Source organism: Monodon monoceros, unplaced genomic scaffold (genome assembly GCF_005190385.1).
Source record: "Monodon monoceros isolate NGI ecotype Baffin Bay Population unplaced genomic scaffold, NGI_Narwhal_1 Super_Scaffold_21, whole genome shotgun sequence".
NCBI lineage: Eukaryota > Metazoa > Chordata > Mammalia > Artiodactyla > Monodontidae > Monodon > Monodon monoceros.
The window spans coordinates 100144274-100156704 of NW_021703778.1; the positions used below are offsets into that span (position 1 = coordinate 100144274).

The following is a 12431-nucleotide window of genomic DNA, read 5'->3' on the forward strand; positions in this document are numbered from 1 at the left end:
CTTCAGATACATGGCCCTAGAGGATACTCCCACTGGGAAGGCTGACACGGGAACAGCAGACTTGGGTGTTGCATGTTCTGCTGAAGAGTGGGATCCTGAGGTTTCTGTGGTTCTGACTGAATTGCAGAGGTTGGTTGGAGAGAGGCCTGTACTTCCCAACCCCCACTTGTGCAGGGGAGCCCTGCGGTGCTCAGCCCCCAAACAGTGACCGTGGAATAGGTACCTAATAGCCACCATATACTTCCCACAGATCTGTTAGCTGCACAGGCCCCAGGGAAACCTTTCATTTTATTGATCATGGCTCCTCCCATGGATTCTGAGGGAAAAAGGACCTTTGCTCCCATTACAATACTGAGCACTGGGCTTTTCTTCCATTCTCCTGCCACAAATAATGTGACAGTTCTTTTATCTCTAGGATTTCTGGAACTTCCTACCTGACATAATTTCTGTCCAGCCTCCTTTATTCCTTCCCTTGCTTTCTTTCCCTCCCTTCTTCTCCGCCCCCCCCCAACCTCCTTCCTCTCTTCGCTGACCAATGCAGTTCCTGGATCTTAGATTTCGCTGATGGTTGGGTTTTCTGTGTCCCACACTTTTCCTGACTCTGTTGTGTTGCTTTTCCAGATCTAGCCCTCAGCCTCTTATCCGTCTCCCTTTCCCACCATCAGCTCTAGCCTGCCCTCCCCCTTTCCTTCATACCTCCACCTTTTGTTCTCAGAGTCTAGTCAGCCCCTGAAGGAGGAGATTATACTCTTTCAGGGATTATCTCCTTTTCCGGTATAGAGCGGGAACTAAACCCCCGTAGGCCTGACTCCCATTCTCTCTTCTCTGCAGTTTCACCAAACTTGATTTGCCTTTCCCCGCGTTTCATGGCCTTGCACTCCTTTCCTCCCCAGCCAGTTCTAGTTCAAGGGGCAGCAGATTGCAAAGGACAATAAAAAAGGGGGCGCATTCGTCTTTCTCCAGGGACAGGACCCCCAGATCCAGTGTGGTGGTGGGATTTGTCAGTGGGTAGTTGGGTTTCGTTATTGTTGCTTTTTTTTATTATTTTTTGTTAGGGTAGGGACAGAGGTGGCTGACAAGAATAAGGGACACAATTTTCAATACGGTTGAGCCACAGGCCCTAGCAGATGACCCCGCACACCGGGTCTCATGGACACGGAAGATGCCCCCACCATCCCAGGCTCTGAGCTTCGCAGTGCTTCCCACGGAGGTGGGACGAACGGTGGAAGCAGAGGAATCAAGCCACCCAAAATATGCTTAGAAGGAGAAAGTGTCCCACATCCCGTCCCTTGAGTCCTCCCAAGCCCCCCGCTCTCGGTTGTGGCCTCAACCCCTGCAGATGGCAGCCTCCACCACAGAAAGGCAACTTAGGTTTTTTTTTTTTTTACCCTGCTCTTGGCTGTAATTGGATTCAGACTGAAACAACCACGTCCGCACCGGGAAAGGAGGGCATTGGGGCGGGGGCGGAGGGAGCCTGTGGGAGAAGGGAGGGACCAGAGGAGAGAGCGAGAGAGGGCTCGCCATCCAGTTCGCAGACTAAGCAGAAGAAAGATCAAAAAACGGGAAAGCGGGGACAAGCAAACAGGCGCTTTCAAGAACAATCCCCTCATCTCCAAGCGGACAGCGCTCTAGGAATCCAAATTCAGTGCCTACGGAAGACAAAAGGCGCCCCGAGGGAGTGGCGGTGCGACCCCAGGGCTTGGGCCCCTACGCGGAGCCCGCACGGCCCGGCTGCCCGGAAGGTCGCGGACCATGTCTCTCGCCCCACGACCCGCCCGCAGTCTGCTGCTCCCCCTGCTCGCGCTCGCCTCCGCGCTCGCCTCCCTCAGCTCTGCCCAAAGCAGCTTCAGCCCCGAAGTAAGTGAGCTCCTCCGGCCCTGCCCGGAGTCGCGCCCGCCGGGGAGGCGAGCCCGGGGGTCTCCGAGGGGACAGCCCCCATTCGGAGAGGAGGGCTCTCGGCGTCTCCGCTGCTCCGGCCTGCAGGGTCCCCCTTCCTTTCCTTTCCCTCCTCATCTCCAAACTTCCAAGTCGATCCAACTTTTGCTTCCTCCAACTACCACCCCCCCCAACGCGCGCGCGCGCGCCGCCGACTTTCTTTCCCATTCCTTTCCTTGGAAGAACTTTCCTGCCGGGGCCCACTCCCCACCCCTCCCCTGTTCCCCTGGGCTCTGAGCTCAGCTCTGGAACCGGTCGGGAGCCTGATAAATATTTGGACTCCGCTCAGACCCCGCGCTGTCCTGATTTCTTGTCATGTGCGAGAGTTTGTTGTTTCTTCGACTTTCCAGTTCGCAGGCGCTCTCCCGCCCGCGCTCGCCGGCGCTCTGCCGGCCGGGAGGGCTCCGGGGACGGCGCCCCTTGGCCCGGGCCCCCCACGCTGCGGCCGCCGCCTCGCTGGCGCTCCCGGCCCTCCTCGGACGCGTCGGCTGCCAGGTGCGGTCGGGGGTGGCCGGCGGAGCGGGCCCGACCCCCACCCCATCCCCCGCCTTTCCGAGAGGACCCTCTGTGTCCCGGCCCGGAGCCCTGGCGTCGAGGGTCGCGGCGCTGGCGCCCTGGCCCGCGTTTCCGGACACACAAAGGTCTCCTTGTGAGCCGGGGCCTCGGCCGGGCTGCCGCCTCCGCTCCCTGCTCCCCCTTCGGCGCCTTTAGGCTCTTTTTGTTAATTGCTTTTCTGTGTTAATTGCAGGGAGACTGGGGGCGTCGTACGGGGAGCGGGGTGAGGGCCTGGCCCCGGGCTCCCGCGCAGGTCTTGACTGACTCGGTTGCCCCCCACCCATTCCCCGACGCTGGCCCACCGGGCTCGGGAGGAAGCCGCGTGGGAGTTGTCTGAGGAAGTTTTTCCTCTCTCTCTTTTTTATTTTGGGGTGAAGGTGGGAGACGGATTTGATCAGCTTCTTATTTTGGGCCATCCCAACCCACTCAGCTCGGCCAGGGCCTGGGTGCGGTCGGGAGGGGTCGGGAAGGGCCCCTGAGCAGGGGGAAGGGATCAGGACTTGGCTTCCTCCCTCCTGGTCCCGGCCCTGGTCCCACCCCGGGAGGAAACATCTCCAGAAAGAACACACTCTCTCTGTCCTGAGACTGACAGGAATAGTGTGGCCCTAGGCATGGAGGTGACCACGGAGAGTGAAAAATCTGCCCAGGGGCTAAGCCTGACAGGGTCCAGGAGGGAGGAGGAGGCATCCTCTTTCCAGGCCTGGAGTCTTCATCAGAGGCCCGAAAGGGAGAGTGCCTAACAAAAGGAGCCCGGGCATCTGGGGGCTTCCCGCTGCCAACTTCGCCTGCCCTGCCTTCCTTCCCTCCCCTGCCCCACTAGGTCCCCTTGGGGAGGGGCGGCAGCCCTGGCTCTGTTTTAAGCGGGTCATGGGCAGTCCCAGTGCCAGAACCATCATTTGCTTCTGGACCATGGAGGGGTGGGAGGCAGAGGGAGGGAGGAGCAGGCCCAGAGGCTGGGATCCAGGGCCTGCAGAAGAGCCAGAGATTCACCCCAACCCCCTCCAGGACTCCTAGGCCGGTGAAGTGGGCCTAGGAGTGGGAGGGGTTCCTTGTCCTTGACTTTCCCCTAGAGGAATACCTTGCACCACTCAGTTTTCAGGACAAAGCCAGCCGACTCAGTTCTCTGACCCTGCAGAGTTGCTCCCTCTCCAGGCAAATCTGGAGGGAGAGCTGGGGTGGCCCAGGCCTCAAACAGCCGGCCTCCTCCCACCACCTCCAGGGTCCTGCACCAGCTCCGGGACAGCCCTCTCCTCTCCTTGGCCAGTCTGGCACTTGGCCCTTCTCCCACTCAGCCGCAGACACAAGAGTCCTCTCTTCTGTGGTTCCGACCTCATAGTCTCCTCTGTGGTTCTTGCTTTGCTCGGAGCCTAGGCCTGGGAGGAGGAGAGGAATGGGGGCACTTCCTTTCCAGGACTTGTGGCTCTCTTGACTCCAGAGAAGTCCCTTTCTTGACTAAGTCTCCACCTTTCTCTGCTGCATATGGGGTGGGGGTTGTGGGCGTGAATATTTAGACCTATCCACCTTCTTGAAAGACTCATCAGGAAGAGGGATGTATCCCAGAGCTCCCAGATGTGGATTCTCCCTATCTCTCTGCCACCCTCCCTCCTGTCATCCTGCCCCAGGAGCTTTGCCCCCTGAGGGTTGAGGGGGCCTGACCTCAGTCTTCCAGCTCCAGCAGTGGGCTGCTCCCATCCTTTCCCAAAGCTGAAGCAGCTGCTCCCCCACCACAGGTCATAAACCCGGGATGTGACTACCCTACAGGTGAGGCCAGGGGCAAAGGGAGTTTCCTGCATACTTGGGCACAGGCCACAGCAGGCCTCCTGCAGGCAATAGCTGTGGCATCAGTTAGCGCAGGTCAGGGCAAGTTTAGAGCTCCCAGGAGAGCAGCCCAAAACGAGCCTCCTGCTCTGCTCCCCTCTGGTATAACAGAGGTTAAACTTCGCTCCCTGCCTTCTTCCCCTGAGGAGGGGCTCTCAGAGCGGGTGGTGCTAGGGTTGTTCTGGCCAGGCCTGTTGGCTGCGGAAAGGCTGTGTTGTTTACATCTCGGGCCCTAACTCCCATCATCAGCCGAAGGGGATCACTTCCCAGAACCATGTTGCAATTCTTGCCCCTGCCGGCTCAGGTCCCCAGTCAGCTGCTCCTGAATCACCCCCAGCCCCAGTGCAAGAGCACTGCACCACCGTCAAGGCCTGGGCCTCGAGGTGAAGGGCCACGTGGAGAGCCATCCTAATGACCTGGAGTAAGGGATGCAGCGCCACTCTGCACTCCAAGCTCCCCCGCTAGGCAACCTGCAGCCTCCTCTGGACTCCTTAAGAAGGCAAAGCTGGAGCAGGGACCAGAGCCATCCGAGTAGCATCTCCCCATAGGAGGATCTGAGCATGTTCATGTTCCACATAAAACTTGGCTCATTTTACTTTTCAGGCTTTAGGAAAAGACTCAATTTTTCTTACAATAAAGGCTGACTTTTTCCTCAACAGGGCTTTGCAATGTGGGTACCTTTCAGTCAAACACCAAAAACCCAACTTTACTTTAAGGCAATATGCCAGCCTTTATATCATGAACAATTTCACATCATACCTAAAATAAACTACAGTCACCAAAATACTAAGTAAAGTACTAACCCTAATCCTGACCACCATCCCAATCTCCCACTCCCTCTACTGAGAACCTTAAATGGGTCTTTAGGTCCCAAGCCCTAGGTCAGATGCTGCTTGGATGGCGACAGTGGCAGGATCCTGACTCTGTGACTGGATCACATCCGCACCACCTCCAAACGCCCCAGCTTCCCCTATCAGCAGCCAGCCGGAGCCCTAGCTCCTTTTCTGCTCTCCTTTCTGAAAAGATCTCAGTCAGCTGTGTATACCCCGGAGGCACAGCATGCCTGTCCCAGGAGAGCCTCACGGCAGGCCCCAAAGCGGAGCCCCTCAGCCTCTCCTCTCTCCAACCACCATGGGCACACCCCAGCCTCAGGTGGGACACGCTGTATTTACAAGAACACTGACACAGAGGAGAAAGGCACTAGAAGGAATCTCAGCTCTGGGAAGACATCCTAGAACTCAACTAAACCACCAGGGCTCCCATCAAAAGAGTTACAGCCAAAGCCCAGCGCTGTGGTTCCCCACCCCTCCAAGAGGATCAGCCATACTAGGACCCGGGCCAGAGTTTGGGTCCAGCCTGGGAGTTCCTCCAGACCCATTGCCAGAGCCAGGCTGGGAGCTCACTGCCCTTTCCACACCAAGCCAAGGGTGCATTCCAGGTGCCGTGAGGAAACAGAGGCTTCCCTCGGGCCAGGTGGGGATGCTCCAAGCCACACCCCTTTCCCTACAGGCCTGGCTGCAGCAGTATGGCTACCTGCCCCCTGGGGACCTGCGCACCCACACACAGCGCTCGCCTCAGTCACTCTCAGCTGCCCTCGCTGCCATGCAGAGGTTCTACGGTCTGCGAGTGACAGGCAAGGCTGACGCAGACACCGTGAAGTAAGTGCTAGACCTGGCAGGAATTCTGCCCAGCACCCACCCGCACAACACTGAGTACCAGAGAGGCTGCCACCTGAATGCCTGATTCCACCCCCACACCTCATCCCCACAAGCTGATCCCGACCCTCTCCATGAGGTTCATCCAGACCTCATGACCTTGTCTCTTCCCCACACTGACCCTGGGGCCGGACATTCCCCCTCTCCTCTGAAGACCTTTCTCTTTCATACGCTCTCCTGACCACAATCCTCACACCCCAGGGCCATGAGGCGCCCCCGCTGTGGCGTTCCAGACAAGTTTGGGGCTGAGATCAAGGCCAATGTTCGAAGGAAGCGCTATGCCATCCAGGGCCTCAAATGGCAGCATAACGAGATCACTTTCTGGTGAGTCCAACAGGCAAGTGGCCTTTCTCACATCAGGTCACCCTTCCCTATCAGTGGTGCTTAGAGACCCTGAGGCTCCCTTCCCTACTCACCCCTGTTCCTGAGAAGCATCCTCGGGGGTAGGGAGGAAAATGGTTCTCATCCTGGAGAGGGGTGCAGCCGGTAGAAGGTATATCCCAGGGCCAGAAAGCCCTCAGTTCTTGGGACAGAGGCATCGTGAGGCGGCGGGAAGAGCTGGGTCAGACAAAGGTGGCTGGACGGCTCAGTCAGACCTGGGAGAGTACAGGAAAGGAGTTCTGCCCCTTGTTGTCCTAACGCACTCCCATCCTCTCCCCACGTGGCTGGACCTCAGCATCCAGAACTACACCCCCAAGGTGGGGGAGTATGCCACGTTCGAGGCCATCCGCAAGGCGTTCCGTGTGTGGGAGAGTGCCACGCCGCTGCACTTCCGAGAGGTACCCTATGCCTACATCCGTGAGGGCCACGAGAAGCAGGCCGACATCATGATCTTCTTTGCTGAGGGTTTCCACGGCGACAGCACGCCTTTCGATGGCGAGGGTGGCTTCCTGGCCCATGCCTACTTCCCAGGCCCCAACATCGGAGGGGACACCCACTTTGACTCTGCCGAGCCCTGGACTGTCCGGAATGAGGATCTGAATGGTGAGCGAGGTAGCCCGGGGACTCTTATCCCTGGAAGAGTCAAGAGTCATTTGTATGGGGGTTCTCCAGCTTCCTCCCCAAGCCTCAGACCCCCAAATCTCAGGGCTTTGGGGGACCACAAACATCTTGCGGTCTGACTTCCAATGAAAGTCAGAGCTATTTTGACTGTCTTGAGCTATTTGACTGTTTTGAGCTATTTACATTTACATCGTTACATCTGGTCCCTTCTCTCGCCCAGTAACTGACTTCCCAGTCAAAGACTTCAAAGCATCTGTATCACTCACTTTTCCAGGCAAATGTCATGTCTGGCTCCTGGGAGAAACTGAGGCCCAGATAGGACCTCAGCTTCCCAATCCTTGCTGGGATTTGGATCCGGCCCCAGAACAGTCTCTCGCCTCTACCCAGAAGAGTTGCTGGCTGGCTTTTGCCTCCTCGGCCAGATATGAGGCTGGAACTCAGGATCTGGTCACTTTGGGTGGAAAATTTGGCAGGCAGGCTTCGTTGTGAACCTGAAGCTTCTGATGGGGAAGCAGGGAGTCTGAGGGAAGAGATCCAGGCTGCCATCATAACCATCCCCATCCCTCCAGGGAATGACATCTTTCTGGTGGCTGTGCACGAGCTGGGCCATGCCCTGGGGCTTGAGCATTCCAATGATCCCTCGGCCATCATGGCACCCTTTTACCAGTGGATGGACACAGAGAACTTCGTGCTACCCGATGATGACCGCCGGGGCATCCAGCAACTTTATGGCAAGTAATCTATGCCCACATCTGCTCCTTCCTCTCTGCCCCTTATCCTCTCCTGTTCTCCCTGGCCTGTGCATTTTCCCCTCCCTCATGCCCTACAGTCTCCCCCCGGCCCCCCCACCTGACCCTGCCTCCATCCGCTCCCACTTTTAAAAGACCCCACCTTTTCTGTCCTTTCCCAGCTGATTGCTTCAGCCTCCCGCAAAGGCCCAGCCACACCTCTCCAAAGGTGTTATCTGCCCATATGTCTGTCCTTTCCTCCTACTCTGCCACCAAGTCTGAAGTGCCCCTCGTGTATCTCTGCCCCAGGGAGCGAGTCAGGGTCCCCCACCAAGATGCCCCCTCAACCCAGGACCACCTCCAGGCCCTCTGTCCCTGATAAGCCCAAAAACCCCACCTATGGGCCCAACATCTGTGATGGGAACTTTGACACCGTGGCCATGCTCCGAGGGGAGATGTTTGTCTTCAAGGTGAGAGGGAGAAGTGGGTTGGTGTGGGGGACAAAAGGGCTCCATGACCGGGAGGCTGGGTGGAAACAGCAGCAGGAGGACTAAATCCTAAAACTGAGGCAGTGGGGGAGCTTTGGGGACTGAGCTGGAGGACAAAGCTAAAGATGTAATGAACTGCCTCCCAGGAGCGCTGGTTCTGGCGGGTGAGGAAAAACCAGGTGATGGATGGATACCCCATGCCCATCGGCCAATTCTGGCGGGGCCTGCCCGCATCCATCAACACTGCCTACGAGAGGAAGGATGGCAAGTTTGTCTTCTTCAAAGGTAACCGGACATTCTGCCTTAGTCTTTGGGTGTGGGGAGGGTCTCCCTGGAGGAGCACATTCCACCTGACTCCTCCAAAGACCGTAGAGCCCAGGTGGAATCAGATCCTGCCCTCCCCTCTCCTCCCCAGGAGACAAGCACTGGGTGTTTGACGAAGCTTCCCTGGAGCCTGGCTACCCCAAGCACATTAAGGAACTGGGTCGAGGACTGCCTACCGACAAGATCGATGCTGCTCTCTTCTGGATGCCCAATGGAAAGACCTATTTCTTTCGGGGAAACAAGTAAGGCCTCAATCCCTGGGCCCCAGGCCTCCCTCCTCAGACACCACCACCAGGTTCCCTCAATTCTGGAGGAAGACCTACTTTCCCCCGAAATGTTTCCCTGGAGAAGAAGCTGGCTGAGTCTGTGCTGTTGCCTAGCAACGGGCAGCCTCCATTGGGTGCTGAGTGAGTGGGGTATGACCGGGTCACCGTTTCAGACCTGCTCATTTGATGCCTCCTGCCCCCAGCCCTGTGCCACCGCCCCAGCTGCCAGGCACTGTCATTAAGGGCCGCTGGTGGCTCCTTGCAGCCTGGGCCCTCCCTCCCACCCCCACCTTCCACCGCTTTCAGCTGCAGGCCCTCATTACTCAAAACCCCTGTCCCCCCCGCCCCCATCCACAGACACCCTTTGCTCACCGGCGAATTCAGTCCCGGGTCCCACTCCCCTCGGAGGACATGCCCAGTGTCCAACCACTTCCCTTCCCTGCCTCTCCCCCAGGTACTACCGTTTCAACGAGGAGCTCAGGGCAGTGGACAGCGAGTACCCCAAAAACATCAAGGTCTGGGAAGGAATCCCTGAGTCTCCCAGAGGGTCATTCATGGGCAGCGATGAAGGTGAGAGGGGCACAGGAGGTGTCTGTGAGGGGAGGACCGGAAGAGGGAGTTAAGAGAGAGCAGGAGGAAAGACGGAGAGGATCGGGCTGAAAATAATGATGAGGAGGACAGGGGAGCCCCTGCCATGTGCCAGGCACTGAGTAAGTGCTTTCCACGCTTCGGACCCCTTAATCCCCACCACTGTCTCAACCTGGTGCTAGAGTTACCTGGTTTCACAGCTGAGGAAACTGATGCTCAGAAAAGCGAAGCGATTACCTCAGCTGGCGCGCACACTGACTGGATTCTCTCCCGCTCTTCTTCTCTCTTTGCCTCTTCTCCGGACGCTGCCCGCACCTCTCATCTGCAATGCCGCCTTCTTGCTGACCCTTGCAGTCTTCACTTACTTCTACAAGGGGAACAAATACTGGAAATTCAACAACCAGAAGCTGAAGGTTGAGCCTGGCTACCCCAAGTCAGCCCTGCGGGACTGGATGGGCTGCCCGTCTTCGGGGGGCCGGCCGGATGAGGGGACTGAGGAGGAGACGGAGGTGATCATCATCGAGGTGGACGAGGAAGGCAGCGGAGCAGTGAGCGCGGCCGCCGTGGTGCTGCCTGTGCTGCTGCTGCTCCTGGTGCTGGCGGTGGGCCTCGCCGTCTTCTTCTTCCGACGCCACGGGACCCCCAAGCGACTGCTCTATTGCCAGCGCTCCCTGCTGGACAAGGTCTGACCCCCACTGCCGCCCGCCCACTCCTCCCACGAGGACTTTGCCTCTGAAGGCCAGTGGCAGCAGGTGGTGGTGGGTGGGCTGCTCCCGCCGGTCCCGAGCCCCCTCCCCAGCCCCCCCCCACGTCCCTTCTTCTCTGTCCCATGACTGGCCTCTCCCCCCCTCCGCGCTGGCATTGCTTCTTCCTTAGATGGGTCCCCCGGAGGCTGAGCAGGGGCTGGCCTCCCAGCCCCTGCCCCTCAGGGGCCCCCGTGGCTTGGTGTGTGTTCAGCCCCATCTGAATGTCCGGGCTCTGCACTTGAAGGCAGGACCCTCAGACCTCGCTGGTAAAGGTCAAATGGGGTCATCTGCTCCTTTTCCATTCCCTGACATACCTTTAACCTCTGAACTCTGACCTCAGGGGTCTCTGGGCACGCTAGCCCTGCAAGCCCCCGGGGGTACCCAATTGGCAGCCTCCCACCACTCTTTCTGGCTGAAAGAAATCTAATCTTGTTGTGAGGGGGAGACCCTGAGAGAGTGAGGGGGTGAGGGCTGCTCAGCTACCCTAAGACCTTGGGAGGAAAGCTCAGAGAGGGTCAGTCCTCTCCACCAAGATCCGCCTCTGCCCCACCTGCCCCCGAGAACTTCCACGGAAGGAGCCTGAGCCATTAAGGACTAACCTGGGGCTGCAGAAACCCTTGACAGCCCTACCCTCCCAAACGTTAGCCTCGGATGGGGATGTCAAGGTTGGAAGAGCTGAGACCAGGGGGTGCAGCTACCGGGGTGGGCCCCAGGAGTCCTGGGGGTGAGCCTGGGGGCCACAGAGAAAGAACCTCACTCAAATGCAGGCAGCTGGGGTAGGGACCCAGGGGCAGAGCAGTCAGAGAGGACAGGGCAGGACCAAAAGGCAAACCAGGGAGTTGCAGCAGGAGTGGATGGCGGGGGGCCGGGCAGGCCAGGCCGGCAGGGACGCCACAGGGTGGGCTGTGGTAGCCGGGGGAGGGCACGTTTTATTGGAGCTCTCAGGAAGGGCCCGAGAAAGGCACACCTGCTCCCATTTGGTGCCCTGGCTTCAATCAGACCGCACGGAGGGGAAGGCGGGGAGCCAGAGAAAGGAGCAGAGAGGGCACACATGGGGGACTGGCGACCCGGAACCTTGACGAGAGCAGCCACCTAGCTAGGGAGGCGAGGATCAGCCTGCCTCCGCCAGCCTCCGGGAAGGGGCAGGCGCCTGGGCATTTTGTCAGGTTAGCCCCTCGCTTCCCGACGACCCCCCCCCAGCCCTTCCTACAGGTGTCCTGCCCTCCCCTCCCCACCCGGCCCACCCATCTGAGGTCTCCTTGGGCCGCCGAAGGTGGTCCTGGTACCCGGAGACCTGGGAGAGTGAGAGACCACGTGGGGGCAGTGAGCGGAGAGGGATGTCAGGGGTGGGCGGGGTGCGGTGAACGGTGCTGGCAGTCCGGCTGAAGTTGTCTTGTTTGGGTTTTTTGTTTTGTTTAATGTATATTTTTATTATAATTATTATATATGAATTCCCTTCAAATCGTTCCTTTTTGTTAACAAGGGGCATGGGGAGGGGTGGGGGTGGGGCAGAGGCGTCCGACCCCAGGAACCTGCAGGGCGGGGCTGGGTCAGTGCCCTCTAAGGACATTTTCGACCTTGTTCAACCTTTCCACAAAGAATAAACAGTGTTTCACGTTCCTCGCGTGGCTGCAGTTTGTGTGCCTGGGACGTGGCTGTGAGGGGAATGGGAAGCAGGAGGGCCGTGCGGTGTTTTCCGTGAGGTGGGGTTTTGGTATTTTTCATACATAACGGAATATGTTTATTCTCGGTGGACGAAAAGGATCCAGGGCCCAGAGATGGGGAGGAGGGCATACTCCACGGGGGCCGGCGAGTTGTCCGCAGAGCTCAGCCAGCTCCCCTCTCCCAACCTGGCCTACGAGGCTACCTTTGAGGCCCAGGACTGCAAAGCAAGAGGAAGTGGCCAAGCGGAAGCCACTCGGAAAATCTTCCTAGATTGCGTTACCCTGTCGTGTGATCCAGCCGCAGACCCTCCGTTTGCTCAGGCCTCGCGCAGCTGCTGGGGGATTCCCCCATCACAGTGAGCCTCGGGCTTGGGCGGGAAGCAGGGGACAGGCCCTTCTCCCCAGCCCTCAGGATCTCAGCCTCTCCCAGGCCTGGGGCTCCCCTGCAGGGGCAGAAGGAACAGAGGGGAAAGAAAGAGGTTGCCCCGTGGCCAGTGAGGAGCAGCCTATCTCTGGCAAAACAGGGACCTCACCCCAGTTGCCCAGGAGAGGCAGGATGGTCGGGTTGGAAGGGCAGAATGACAGGGCTTTGTTTCCTCTTT

General features: G+C 58.6%; 2 protein-coding genes across 5 annotated transcripts in view; one reads left to right on the forward strand and one right to left on the reverse strand.

Moving 5' to 3' along the window:
- The window catches only part of SLC7A7 (solute carrier family 7 member 7), a 50516-nt gene extending 43798 nt beyond the window's left edge, over positions 1 to 6718 (reverse strand). The window contains exon 1 of one of the 2 annotated variants that reach the window (XM_029237396.1): positions 6440 to 6718. In XM_029237396.1, the coding sequence (XP_029093229.1) occupies positions 6440 to 6562 (123 nt within the window). In that variant the 5' untranslated portion in view covers positions 6563 to 6718. The remainder of the gene's footprint in view (positions 1 to 6439) is intronic. The other variant, XM_029237397.1, reaches the window with a different exon arrangement.
- Positions 257 to 12065, forward strand: MMP14 (matrix metallopeptidase 14). Of its 3 annotated transcripts, XM_029237393.1 has the most exons (10): positions 257 to 1857; positions 5818 to 5966; positions 6225 to 6347; positions 6700 to 7007; positions 7595 to 7756; positions 8063 to 8223; positions 8388 to 8526; positions 8657 to 8807; positions 9286 to 9401; positions 9774 to 11616. In XM_029237393.1, exons 1-10 carry the CDS (start codon positions 1753 to 1755, stop codon positions 10106 to 10108), a joined length of 1749 nt encoding a protein of 582 aa, XP_029093226.1. In that variant the 5' UTR covers positions 257 to 1752; the 3' UTR covers positions 10109 to 11616. The 3 variants fall into 3 exon arrangements, 2 of the variants coding, with proteins under 2 accessions (XP_029093226.1, XP_029093225.1); XR_003795835.1 differs by lacking the exon at positions 257 to 1857 and having other exon boundaries at positions 2530 to 5966; positions 9286 to 9541; positions 9774 to 9953; XM_029237392.1 differs by lacking the exon at positions 257 to 1857 and having other exon boundaries at positions 2533 to 5966; positions 9774 to 12065.
- The last annotated feature ends 366 nt before the right edge of the window (positions 12066 to 12431 follow it).

Excerpts from the sequence above, each read along its gene's own strand:
- MMP14 (XM_029237392.1), top strand. The coding sequence starts at position 5,368 with ATGCCTGTCCCAGGAGAGCCTCACGGCAGGCCCCAAAGCGGAGCCCCT. Across the intron at positions 8,224-8,387 it reads GGGAGATGTTTGTCTTCAAG|GAGCGCTGGTTCTGGCGGGT; the intron begins GTGAGAGGGAGA and ends ACTGCCTCCCAG. Across the intron at positions 8,527-8,656 it reads CAAGTTTGTCTTCTTCAAAG|GAGACAAGCACTGGGTGTTT; the intron begins GTAACCGGACAT and ends TCTCCTCCCCAG.